A 14592-nucleotide genomic window follows, 5' to 3' on the forward strand; every position below is an offset into this window, starting at 1 on the left:
ATCTCACTTTGAACCTTCTATGAACAAAATAGATATGAAACAGCATGCTTCTCTGTTGTTTTGTTTTCTGGATTCCTTGATCTTTCAATAGCTTCTCACAAAAGAATTAATTCCCAGAGCACAATCACTGAACTCAGCAAAATGAAAGCAATCCAGGAGGTTGCCATTGTCACTAATATGCAAATCCCACCCGTTATTTTATTCATCCTTAATTTAACAGTCTAAATGCAAAAATAGCAATTTCCCCCTCATTTTATATAAAACAACTAAAAATGATGTATACATATATATAAACATCTGCATTATTTTTAAGGAAACCATGGGAAAATGGGAAAAAGCCTAGATTTAGCTTTCAGTTGCTAAAATTTCAGGCACATTTCTGTTAATGTCTGACTTAGCCAGGTCACTACTTAGAGCCTAAATTACCTCATCAATAACATTAAGGAGTTGGAATAGAATAATGGTTTTTAAGTAGTACTGTGTTTTCTAGTTTTGTTTCAGCAGCAGAATCTTTCATTTGAACACGCTTAGCCAGTAGAAGTCAATGTCGAAAGAAGTAAAAGTGAATGGTACTGTTTGGGGTACCATTTTAAAATAGTTTGAAACAACTGTTTTTAACAGTCTCTGTGATCCTTTCCATTTCAATTATACTTGTTAGGACAGGAGGTTGTATGACTTTCTTCAAATTCTATCTCATACTCACATTCAATACATTCTCTTAAATTTTGAGGTCTTCTATGACACCAAGTATTCCTAACTGATTCATCTGCATTCCTTATGCTTAGCTTAATAGCTACAAAGAATATTTGCTGCGTAAATAAAATTCCAGGAAATTATGGGGTTTATAAAAATCACTTGCTTTCCCATTTAAGTTTGAAACTAGGAAGTAATGCAAATTATAAATTTTCTCAGATTTATATGAGAAATAGCTTAGCTATTCTAAAGGAATAGAATAAGATACATGTGCCTTAGTATACACTCTAGGCAGAGTAAGCTTTGAAGGTTTATGTCGGAAAATCTTTCTTACATTATTTAAAAATGTACATCACATGAAAAGCATCTATGTAAATAACATTTTACATTTTATAAAATATTTATTTAGAATAGTTGCAGGCAGCTCATAGAGACAATTCATTTGCATCATATCAATGGAAAAACAGGACTCAACTGGAGGCATGATTTTTATTTTGTAGATATAAATATTGAGATAAAGAGTGAACAGCAGCAAAATATAGAGCACTAGGCTTCAAATAACCACATAGTCAGTTTTTTTGTTGTTTTAATTGTTTTTTGATAAGTAAACTCATTGCCTCACATAGATTCCTGTGATGGGCCTTAAAATTATGCTACATAGGGGAAGAAAATTATTTCCTCACAAATAAGACAATATGCCTCCATTTTACTAATTTGCTTTAGATGCTGCCCTGAAAAATAAATCCACAGAGAAAACGCCTGCTACATTGTAATCTGAGAGACTTCCTTTAGGCAATAAAAAATAAGTTTAATACCAGTTAATGACATTTATTAACCAACTAATAATACCAAGCACATGGTATTTGATGATGGTAATTAATACTTTTATTGCTCTAAACACTTTATGTATATTATCTCATTTAATCCTCACAATATCAATTATACCCATATTTTACAGACAGGCAAACTAAGGCATGGAGAGGTTAGGTAACTTGCCTAAAGTCAGACCTAGCAAATAGCAGAACCATGATCTAAGGCTGCAGGTCCCACACTTTAAACCATTAGGTTATAATGACTCTCACTAAGTAATAAAATAATAATCTAAAGATAATGTCTTAATAGAATAAAAACTTTCACTTTAGTCTTTTTGTTATCTTCCCTCTAATTATCCCCTGCCAAGAGACTACATTTTTCTGTATGTAATAAATTAACTACAAAGACGTTGCCCTGTGTTCACCAGTATGTAATGCAATTTACATGTTCCACTTGCATGATTTGAGACTTAGCCATACAAATAATGGATAATATTCATGGATAATATTCAACAGTTTTCTGGCAACAATAATGAAAAAACAAAAAACAAAACAAAAAAACACACTCAGCATTTGTTTCTCTTAAGGGGCACCTGTCTTCATTTGGACTCTAGGCTCAAGATTCTTACTGGTCCTGTTAAGGTGATAACTTCTATTTATGCAAAAGTTTATAACCAAGGTTGAATTCGTCTTCATGACACATTCCTTAAATACATTAAAGGATACTAATAATATAAATGAAAGGTACAATTAAATTGAAGAACACATGTTTAATATAAATGCAATCTGTGAATGTGAAGAATATTAGTTGCTCTCTCTTTTCATATAGAACCAAGATTAGAAAATGAAGTAGTTCTATTTTGCTTAATAACATGAAAAACTTACACTTTTACCATTTCAGTAAATCAGTATTGTTGCTACTTCTTGGCCTTGAGCATAGCAATACTTTTATGTATAATGATTAGCCAAGAAACATTTTAGGGTAACCTAACAATGTTTTGCTTAAGAGAAGATGCAATGCCATCAAGGAATGGGCATGGCCTTGTGACCAGAAGTCCTGGCACTGACAAATATTTATATTACTTTAGCATATAACACGATAGAACTTCAAATCTAATTTTGACATTTACCATTTATTTGATTGGTTGTTACAATAACAGCAGGTACTGTGGAAAAGCACACGTGTACTGATGTATCTGTTAGCATGTATTGAGACACCATAAAGCTACCGGAAACAAGCAAATACAGAAATAACATGAAAAAGACATTGCTTGTACTGCCATCATTGTTCAAATGTCAAACAGCTCCCGGGAGCCCTAGGGGTGGTAATAACTATGGATGTAGCTCCTAGCAGGTCCTTTCTTAAAGGAGATTCTTGAACACGGCTGGGTTCTGACTGTAGCCCATATGGGCTTGGAAAAGTCAGAGAAAATGTTGGCTGCACTTTTTCAGGCCTATTTGCATATGTTCTTTAGTATGCAGAATGTCTCTGTATATAATTTAATTGTTGTTGGTTTTTTTGCCTCTATTAATACATATGCAAATGACTTACACTTGCAGCTGTGCTGTATTAATCATATGTGTGCTTCTGTCTGTCTGCCCTGCAGGCTCAGGGTTGAAGGGAGAGGAAAAGAGGGGATTCATTCTTTAACCTGCAAGGAAACCCACTCATGCAGACAGAAGTCCAACAGCAAACAGCACACCAGGGTTGCCACTGAAATGAGGCGCAGGTGATCATTTTTCACCCTGAATGGAAGTGACTATGATCTAAAAATTAAACCGAATAGTAGAGTATCTAGGTAGGGAAAGATAATTGCTTTACAAGTACGTATCCTTGTAAGTAATTCCTTCAATAAGAAGTTCAAAATTCTCACATCTAGACCTCTCCATGTGGTTATTTCTCCCTTATTGATTTTTCTGGGGCTTTCTCTTGGTCAGAAACATAAAGGCAGAGTCTAGTCCTCTAGGAATTATGAAGCATTTATCTGTGTCCTGTCATAATTATTGACCTCTTTCAGAGACTGGTACAAGGTTGATAAAAAGATGAACTTCAGTTTTCATCCACGTCTACCTTGATGTTACTCTATCAGATAGAATCTTAAGCCCTTTCCACTGACTTCCATAGGCCTTTGATAACTATGAAAAATATTGATTTCAGTTGATATTTTGTATGATTCATTCTCCACTGAGATCACACGTCATCTCTCATTTCCTCTATCCCAGCAAATGTATATTATTGACGTTACTGGTTATGGAAACTGCAGCTCCATGTGATTTATGACAGCTTGTAAGGTTGAGTCTATGTTCCAAAATATTATTATAGATTTAAAAAGAATCCAACTAAAGCTATTAAAAGGTTAATTAATTCAATAAAATTCTTGAATGAATGCTACTTGATTATTTTGAGTAAAATATAACAACTCAAGAAGAATTCATATCTTTTTTCTTTGCTTATAACTATTAATCATTGGTTAGAGTCAACATGTTTGGCTTCCTATAGGTATAACAGGTGGCAACCATCTTTTGGCCAACACAGATATAGTATTTATAAAGTGAGAAATAAGTGGATAAATATTTCCTTCTAATTTCAAATCTTAGAAGCCTTGTTAAAAATTAGAAATAGTATACTACCCTGAAACTGTTACTATTTAAAAAATGTCATGATGCCCATCAAGTCAAATGCAAATTAATGACAATGAAGGTGAGAAATAAATGTTAGATGGATTGCTGCCATTACTTGATTTTATAATTAGAAATAGATGGTAATCCTAGTAATTTCATGTAGTCACAAAAGTCCAAAAGTTTCAGGATGTAACTTTATTTTTCTTAAATAACTAGAGGCCTGGTGCACAAAATTCATGCATGGGGGGGAGGTGTCCCTTAGCTCAGCCTGCACCCTCTCCAATCTGGGACCCCTCAAGGGATGTCCAACTGCCCATTTAGGCCACATCCTGGTGGGATTGGGCCTAAACGGGCAGTTGGACATCCCTCTCACAATCCAGGACTGCTGGCTCCCAACCACTCGCCTGCCTGCCTGCCTAATGGCCCCTAACCGCTTCTGCCTGCCAGCCTGATCACCTCCTAACCACTCCCCTGCCAGCCTGATCGATGCCTAACTGCTCCCCTGCTGACCCAATTGCCCCTAACTGTCCTCTCCTGTAGGCCTGGTCGCCCCCAACTGCCATCCCCTTCTGGCCTGGCCACTCCTAACTGCCCTTCCTTGCCAGCCTGATCCCCCCCAACTGCCATCCCCTGCAGGCCTGGTCACACCTAACTTCCCTCCCCTGCAGGCCTGGGTCCCCCCCAACTGAGCTCCCCTGCAGGCCTGGTCACCCCTAACTGCACTCCCCTGCAGGCCTGGTCCCCCCCCCCAACTGCCCACCCCTGCAGGCCTGGTCCCTCCCAACTGCCCTCCCTGCATGCCTGGTTCCCTCCAACTCACCCCCCTGCAGGCCTGGTCCCTCCCAACTGCTTTCCCCTGCAGACCATCTTGTGGCGGCCATCTTTGACCACATGGGGTGGCCATCTTGTGTGTTGGAGTGACGGTCAATTTGCTCTTTATTATATAGGATTATACTCACTTTTTAATATTAAAATGAAGCTAGATTATCTATTATAATAAAAGCATAATATGCTAATTAGACTGGATGGCCAAACGACCTTCCGGACAAAGCCAGGGCTGCAAGGGCCAAGGCAGCCGCCATGGCTGCGAGGGCTGAGCCCCTTGCACAAATTTTGTGCATCAGGACTCTAGTCTATATATATAAAAGACTATGATGCGCACTGACCACCAGGGGGAAGATGCTCAACGCAGGAGCTGCTGAGCTGCAGTGACTTGGCAGTAGCAGTTCTTGGGTGACGCATCCCAGAACCAGAGAGGAGAACGGCCCTCTCACAATCCAGGACCCCTCGGGGGATGTTGGAGAGCCAGTTTCGACCCAATCCCTGCAGGCCAGGCAGAGGAACCCCACCTGCCAGAGGGAGCCCACTCATTCCGCAGACGCCCTTCTAGCCATAGCGTGCAGCCCCAGGTGCAGCCAGCTGGGGAGGGACCACAGAAGGTTGGCTCCAGGCATGTCTGGCCTGTCTTGCCCAGTCCCGCCCTGCTGGCTACCTTCTAATTAATTTCCTTTCAATGTGCACAAATCCGTGCACTGGGGCACCAGTGTTTCTATATAAATGAATCCCCATTCTTTAAAAAGAGACACTATCAGAAGAACAAATGTCAAAAGCATCATTGGCTTTTAGATGAAAAGAATAGTTGGAAGCAGAACAGATAGAAAATGCTGAGGAGGAAGAAAAAGAAGGTAAATGAATTACATGAGATTGCTAATTGGCTAGTTATAATTTTTATAATACATCCTTCCACTATTTAGAAATAGTTTAATTTACTGTTATATTGGCAAGGTGAGACATACTGAGTCAAAAGTACCTTCAGATTTCATATGTTTATGCATAGTTTGTTATGTATTCTTATACATTAACAAACAATATAGGAATAATCAGTGTTGCGATATTTGATCTTTTTATAAAATCTGAGTTTAAAGGAATTGCATAAACTTTAATAAAGCTAAAACACATTCTTTATGAAGTAGCCCATGGTTATGATAAGAGAAAGGGAGAAATGAACAGGAGAGCGAGATTTCTCACATACTAAGAATCTCCTAATCGGAGCTGAAAAAATGAAAGTTCCCTGGTGTTTAATGTATATAATTTGTTCAGGAAATTAAGCATATATTTCTTTGTTGTTTTGATTAAAAATGATTATGACCATTAACTCATAAGAGTTTCCTTCATTTTATAAGTATGTATGGAGAACCAGCTCTTTGCTAGATATTCTTCTGAGCACTTAAGATACATCAATGAATACCAACAAAAAGTATAATGGTTTCTGTTCTGGTGGAGCTTAGAGAATATTTGGAACAGACAGTAAATAAGAAACCTAATAAATAAGTTATATAGTATGTTTGAAGATTACTAGTGCTATAAAGAGAACGCAGAACAAGAAGAATAGAGTCATATTTATGGGAAGGTTATTTTATGATTTAAATAGGTTAGTTAGGGGAGGCCTCAGGGAGATGACATTAGCGCAGATTCTTGAACTAGATAATTGGTCTTCCAGGCAGAGGAAAGAGCCTTTCAGGTAGAGACACAGCTGATGTAAAACTCTAAGGTGGAAGCATGTGTTAGCAAGTCAAAGGACACAAAGAGCCTCGTGAGGGGGGAGCTAAGTCAGTATGGACTAAAATAGTTGCAAAAGTAATTTCTTAAATACCATAGTGCCAAAAATGGCATATAATGTTTTCGTAAGTCTCTTTTATTTTATTAAATGAGAATACTTTTTTATTTAAAAAAATTTAATGTATATCTTATTGAATTGAATTCAGACTATTAATTTTTTCTTCCATGAGCCACTAATGCTTTTGATATTTGTATTTCTGCTATTGTCTTTTTTAAAGGGTAAAAATAAATTTATATAGGAAACTAATCATGAATATTCAGCTAATTCCAATATTACAAAGCAGAATAGCTAGTTGAGCTTAATAGATGCATAATTTATTGAAAGTGTAATTTTAAGATTCACTCTTCACCCATTCATTTAATATATATTTATTGAGTCCATAAAATATTTCAAGCACTTGATTAAGTGCAAATGATAGTGAGTCACTGACTTCATAGATTTTGCCATCTGGTAGAGGTGAGAAAGTAGGCTTTAAAATATATTCTACAAAGTGCTATGTGAGAGGGAAAATACCGTGTGCTCTGGGAACATAAGAGCTGCATTAATCCAGACCAATGAAGTTTTATTTTTTTTAACTTTTTTTTTTTTTTTTTTTTTTTTTTGCAGAGAGAGGAAGGGAGAGGGAGAGAGAGAAACATTGATGTGAGAGAGAAGCACCTATCGGTTACCTCTCGTCCACTCCCTGACCAGGTATTGAACCCATAACCTGGGCTTGTGCCCTGACCAGGAATCAAACCAATGACCTGTTGGTGCACAAGACAATGCTCAACCAACTGAGCTGCACTGGTCAGGGCAAAATGACGTTTTAACTTGCAACCTCAGGGATAAGTGAGAGTCAGCTTGGTAAAAAATATTGGTAAAGCTCCAGGAAGAGGAGACTCCACAGAGAGGAGAGGAGAGAGAATTTGATAACACCAGGGAGTCATTTAAAGTCTTTAAGTAAGGGGAGGATGGGATCAGATTTTCTAAAATCAAAAGGATCATTTTGACTAATGTAGAGAGTACATTGAAGGAGGCAAGATGGAGACAGAAAGACCAGTTTAGGGGCTATGGCAGTAAATCAGGCAAGCAAATTAGAGTAGCAGGACCAAGAAGTGTGACAATTACAAAGGAAAATAACAAAGGAAACAAATAGATGGATTCTTGATGTATTTAGTATTTGGAAAGAATGAGTAGGTACAGAGGAAGAGGGGTTAAGTATAGCTCTCATGTTCTTGGGTTAAGCAATGGATGGAATCGAGCTATTTGCCAAGACCAGAGAATGAGTGGTTTGGAGCAAGGAAAAAAATTGGTGAGTTTTATTTTGTTCTGTTTCTGGTGTTGGCAAACATCTATAAATTTCCTCTGAATAGCAAACTAATAGCCAATAAATAGTTGGCCATATGCATCTGAAGTTCAGGAAAGACTTAAGAGGCAGAAGAGACAAAGACAGATATTCATTATAAAAGAAATAAATACAATGGTGCCTTGGTAAAATGTTGATTTGTATGTGTTATAAATATAATCCAAATAAGTCATTTTTTCTATAAAAAACAAATATAAGTCAATGCTTAGACTATTTTAACTATACCTAAAATTACACAGGTGATATTTAAATGTAAAGTATTTTTATTGCATGGTAAATATTTCATTATTATATCTAAGAACAAGAAATAATTTTTAGCTAATAACAGGTGGTTTAATTTAAAACATGTCATTTTGCTCTACTTTTAAATTAACTGTTCTTATCTTTATTGTTTTTTTAAATAAAGGTTCTGTTTATGGGTTTTACTTAACATAATATTACCCAAGCATGAACAATGAGTTCTATGCAATAGATGATTTCAAGGGGAAATACAAATGGTAGGTAAAGAAAGTCAACCATGAGCAGGAATATATTTATAGTGTCCCTTCTTAGATCTAGTTGTTAAAAAAGAGAGTCTTGAATTGACACACGAAAATACAGGGTGTCCCAAAAAATGTATACACACTATATCTGAAGATTTCATTACATTTTTGAAAATGAAATATATTTTAATAAACACTACCTTTATAATTATTCAAAGTGTGTATACATTTTTGGGACACCTTGTAATCCATATAAAGAGGTAGGAAATGAAAAATGCAAAAATCAAAGTAGATAGCTGTCATTACGAATCCTGCTACTTTATTCAGTATTACAATTCATAAAAAGTATTTGTATTAGTGCCAATTAATCAGCATCATTGTTATCATTTGATTAGCAGGTTACTGTGTTAGCAAATGTCCTAAGAGGGGCAGTGCTAATATAATATCACCTGTATTTGGAGAAGCAAATATAATGGTTTAAAACTCATGGATTTTGGACTCTGTGACCCAAAGTTTTCTTCATTGTCAAATGGAGTTATTAATATATAACACAAAGTAGTATACAATGAGAATGAAATTAAAATAATACTTGTGAAAGCCTGAACATAAAATCTAGCACCAGAGTCTAGAACTGAATCTTCATGACTGAAAAAGAATCTTAGTAACTGCAAGGGACTTGAACGTGATGGAGGGTACTCAAGGCATGTTAAGGGATGGGAAATGGAGAGTTAACAGAGTATAATTAAAAACAGAGTTTGGAGAAAATTAAAACTGCCTCATAACATTATACTCCACTGAGATGAAACCTCTGGGAAACAGCTTCCCAAGGTTAGGGTCAATGTTGGCTAAGGGTTAAGATAGGACGTCTGACTAGGCATGGTGGTTAGCTTTTCTCTGACCCATCTGGGCAGGTTTGTGGAGAAGAATGTGGATGCTATTTTAAAGCAGGGGAGGGGAAGTATTACAGTCCACTTTGTACCTCTGGTGAAAGCTGAAGTCAAGGTCAGGGATCTGTGAGTCCAGTGTCGGGAATATGAGTAGGGAGTAAACTGATGTAAGCATCCCAGCAAAGGTAAGAGTCACTCCACTTTAAAGAAAAGCTAGACTATCAGCCATGATAAAAGTTTAGGATGTGTCTGCATTTGAATTCCATTTTGTAATCATGAGCAAAATGTGTGTGTGTATGTGTGTGTGTGTGTGTGTGTGTGTGTGTGTGTGTGTGTGTGTGTGTGTTTTAATAGTAGCTAATAGCTTACCGTGACAGAGTTTTAGATTATTAATTTTCTTGTTATGCCAGTGTTGATTTACTGAGATCCTAATTAAAACTCATATGGGTACAATACCACTTATACAAAGAATTCTTCTCCTGTTTATAGATCAAATTATAGTTAAAAGTAAAAGTGAGCATGTTTAGTGTCCTTTTTCTTGTTTTCTGATAAAGAAAAATAATTTATATCTTTAAATTTTAAGGGAATGTATTGTGATAAGGATGGAAATGAAAATGTGTGTCAAATATTATAATACTATCTCTACAGGAAAAGAGGTTTGGATGATTGCCTAAGGAAGCTACTCTACAAGAATCCTGCAATGAAACATAGGGAAGCCTCCATCTCGCCCTTGCTCACGTTTACCACTAACCCAATGGTGAAAGGAAAAGAGAATGTCTAACATCCTTTGAAAGCAGACATTCTAAATCTCTAAAGCTCTTATTTTTTTCACATTCAAACCTATTGCTGGATGATCTTCCCTCTTCCTTTAATTCCACTACTCTTTTTAGTTTTACCTATTACCACCACTTTTCTATTGTAGCTATTTCACAGATGCCATTTCAAAGCATAAGAAATGTCATGTTACTTTTATTGGCCCCATGGTTCTAACAATTCTCAAGGTATTTCCAGCTCAAAGAAACAGACACTCACACTGCAGATTTTTGCAGAAAAGGTAAAATAGGATTGACTGTTATTAACCCCTGTGGAACATAATATGCCTCAGCTCCTCCTGTGAGGCTCAACTGGGTTTTCAGAAACCCACCAGGTCTTCTGACAATCCCCTGGGTTGACCATATGTATCTGTCTCTTGATGCCGCAATATAAAACTATAGTTCTCCTCACTGACTAAGATTATCTATCATGACAATGCACTTTCATGAATAGGATTTAATTTTATGAAGCACCAGTGCTTTATATATGGCTTCACAGGCTTATTGTGTCCTTTGGGCGAAGAAAAATATAAGACTTCTTGAAAAGGGGGGGCTAGTCCTGTCATCAGATGATCTGCAATTCCTACTAATTCCATAACTATCAAGACCATAACAACCAACATAAACTAGGAAAGATTTTGCAGGATGCTGATTCAAAGATTTAAATAGTTAATGAAAGATCCCTTTAATATGATTTTTTATTGATATTCTTTTCAAACTCAGAGACAAAATTTCCAAAATTACTTGGTCATTTACTCAAGTTATCATTGACATTCTTGGATATATAAGGATATGTATAAAAGGTCTTAATTGGAATGTCTAAATACAGTTGTGCTCATTTAGGCACCTGCTTATCTGGTCTACTTCCCCTCGCTTCCCCAACTGAGCTGGCATTAGCAGGATAACAAAGAGACCTATAGAGTACTTCAATAATACTGGGCATCTTGAACATTTTAAAATGTAGTTTTTGTTAAGTTGCCTTGATCCATAAGTACCTGTTTGAATAGTTTTTGTAGGTTTTTCTATTCTTTGAGTCTTGATGAGGATCATTCTGTGACAAAATTATGGCACATGGTAACCAAAGCAAGACTACAGCTCATTTTGTTAAGTCATACCAGGCAATACAAAATTACAATAAGTGATCTTTAGTACATAAAACAGGGCTAAAACATAAAAGAAACATCTCAACTTTTGGTTGAGGATCAGCACAAAGAAATTCAAAAACAAAAAAAGTGTGAGACAAATATCACTAGTCAGTTTTACTTTGCTTTAACAGGATAATAGCTGTTTTCGATATTTACTTAACCTTTGTATCTGCCATATTGTTTCCTGACTTACCTGCAGTTGGAGTGGGCCTAAGCCTGGTGTTGCTGCGGCAGCAGCTGCCATGGTAGTTGGGATCAGCTGAACAGGGTAAGGGTCACCTAAGTAAGAGAATAATAGAGGCGTCAGCACCTTTTATCTACTCTCCACCTGCAAATTAAACTCATGCATTCACTCTTTCCAAAAGCCTTCTTTTGTGTGCCTTGCTGAGGCCTAATGAAAAGCTCTATTGTGCAGCCTTTTACTAACTCTCTTTTCACAATTCTGGCTGAGAGAGGAATGTGAATAAAAGGCACAAGCAATTAAGGCGGAAACCTCATCCTTTTTTCATGATGTATTTAGAAAAATGGGAGGAAAAAGTGTGCATTGATCAGAGGGTTGCACTTTATAACACACACACACACCCGCATGCACACACCTGACAATCTTGATATGAGCACCAACTCTTCAACAAATTTGAAATGTTATTATAAAACATTATTATAAAAGGGACTTAACAAACTTAATTCTGTTTTAACAAACTAAACTCTAAAGATTTAAGCCAAGTAGCTTATCTTTTGAATTTATGATTCAAGTAACCACTTTAATAATGCCTTGTGGGCACATTCATAATAAAGAAAACATTTAATGCACTATAAACACACACACACACACACACACACACACACACACACACACACATATATATATATATATATATATATATATATATATATATATATTAGAGAGAGAGTAGAGAGAGAGAGAGATGGACACATCGATGAGAGGGAAACATCAATTGGCTGCCTCCTGCACATCTCTACTGGGGATCAAGTCAGCAACTCTGACCGGAAATCGAACTGGTGACCTCTTGGATCCTAGGCTGACGCTTAGCCAGACCTAATGTACTTTTTAAGTTACATAAAATATTGGTACCTTTATTATCCACAGACAAATGTTTATAAAAATAAACAGAAAATGGTTTCTTCCCAAAGGTTTCTATTTGTGAGAACATATAAGAAAGTAAATCTTAGTAATTAAAAATTAACCTTAACGTTTTAATATATATGACCTATAAAGATATAGACACACACATGTACATATATACACATAAGGAAGATTATCCTATATTATAAAACCCTAATATGCAAATCGGCTGAATGGTGGAATGACTGGTCGCTATAAACTGACCACCAGGGGGCAGACGCTCAATGCAGGAGCTGCCCCCTGGTGGTCATTGTGCTCCCACAGGGGGAGCGCTGCTCAGCCAGAAGCCGGGCTCATGGCTGGCGAGTGCAGCAGTGGTGCCAGGAGCCTCCACGGCAGCACTAAGGAGCAGCAAGCCGAGCGGTAGGGAGCAGCAAGCAGGCTGGTGGTGAGGAGGGAGGGGTCCCAGACTGCAAGAGGGCACAAGCCAGGCTGAGGGAACTCCCACACCCCCCAGTGCATGAATTTCGTGCACCGGGCCTCTAGTAATGTATATTTTTGATACAAAACTTTTTTTCCACTTTGCAGAGGTGCAACAGACATTTTGCATAGAGCCCAAATGTATGCAAACAGATATATACATTATTAGTATTTGAATATGAACACAGCAAATAATTAAAAATAATAACTATAAAACAATTTTCTAATATATAAAACATGTATTGAAAATCCAATTTGTGAAAAACTTATTGAATGTCAAATGTATGAACAATATACCTGACAATAACTCAGTTAATATATTCATTCAAAAATATTTATTTAGTACTTGCTCTGTTGTTAAGCACTGTTCTTGACACTAGAAAGAAGACTAATATGCACAGGTGTATTTACTGAGAATTTAATAAAGCTTACTCTTTGGGATTATGAGAATTTAATGAAGCTTACTCTTTGGGATTCTGAAATTTAATGAGGCTTACTCTTTGGGATTCTGGGGAGGTCCCCTAGCAGTGTATGCACAGGGTCATATGTTTTTATATTTGTCAGCTTCCATAAATTTCTACTTTGTTGGAATTTCTTTTAATAAGTGAACATACAATTTTCACTTATGTATGGCTGTATATATTTTTATTCTTAAAGAGGCCCCCCAAAGTATGTTTCAGGCTTCAAAATACCAATATCTGAATCTACCTCTGCTGGCCTGGCCTTCCCAAATGTTAGAGCTTAATGGGAGCAAATGATAATTCAAAATAAAAAGATAAATATAAAAATAAGTATAGAATATTATGACTGTTAAGAAAGTATATAACACTATAGACTACATTGCAGATGCTCCAAATCTAGTCTAAGAGGTAAAAGACAGCCTCTAGGAAGAAGTGATATTTAATCTAAAACTTGAATGAAATAAAAGCTAGCCAGGCAAAGAGTGGAAGGAAGAGCATTCCAGCAATGAAACAACTTTCATGAAGACAGAGTCAAATGGAAGGGTTTTATCATATCCTCGTCATTGAATTGCTGAAGTTCAGGGGAAGTAGAAATAAATGGTACTGAAGAGGGAATCCGGGGCCAGATTTTATACAGCTTTCTAAACAATTTTAAAGAATCTAAACTTTACCCCATAGGATAAAAAAAATTAAAAAAACAAAACAAAAATTATGGGCATGGAAAAAAGACAAGTTGTGTAAAATCCTTTGGGCTAGCAGTTTGGAAGCTACAATCAATAATAAAAAGATGTACAACTCTGTATAATATAATACATAGTAATGATCTGGACCAGGGTGATGATGTTGGATTGGAGAGTGGAGAAAGTCAAGTGATAAAGAGGCAGAATTGATTAAACCTAATGATTTTTTACAATGTGAGAAAGAGAAAACTCAAGGGTGACTGCCAGGGTTTTGACTTGAATAGGTGATTGTATAGTGGTACTATTTGTTGTTGGGTTTTCAAACATGGATGAGAAGCAAGATTGCCAGTCTGGATCTGGTTAAGAGGAAAGGCAAGGGAGGGGGGGGTAAAGAGTTCAGATATGAACATCTTAAGTTTGACATTACTATTAGATATCCAAAATAGGGGTGTTCATTGAGGCACTTGAT

General features: G+C 36.6%; 1 protein-coding gene across 7 annotated transcripts in view; it reads right to left on the reverse strand.

Moving 5' to 3' along the window:
- Positions 1-14592, reverse strand: part of SOX5 (SRY-box transcription factor 5) — a 950952-nt gene that overhangs the window by 97558 nt on the left and 838802 nt on the right. For all 7 annotated transcript variants that reach the window (XM_079773594.1, XM_079773592.1, XM_079773591.1 and 4 more), the window contains one exon: positions 11612-11697. In XM_079773594.1, coding sequence (XP_079629720.1) covers positions 11612-11697 — 86 coding nt within the window. The remainder of the gene's footprint in view (positions 1-11611; positions 11698-14592) is intronic.

Source organism: Cnephaeus nilssonii (assembly GCF_951640355.1).
Source record: "Cnephaeus nilssonii genome assembly, chromosome: 6".
Lineage (NCBI taxonomy): Eukaryota > Metazoa > Chordata > Mammalia > Chiroptera > Vespertilionidae > Cnephaeus > Cnephaeus nilssonii.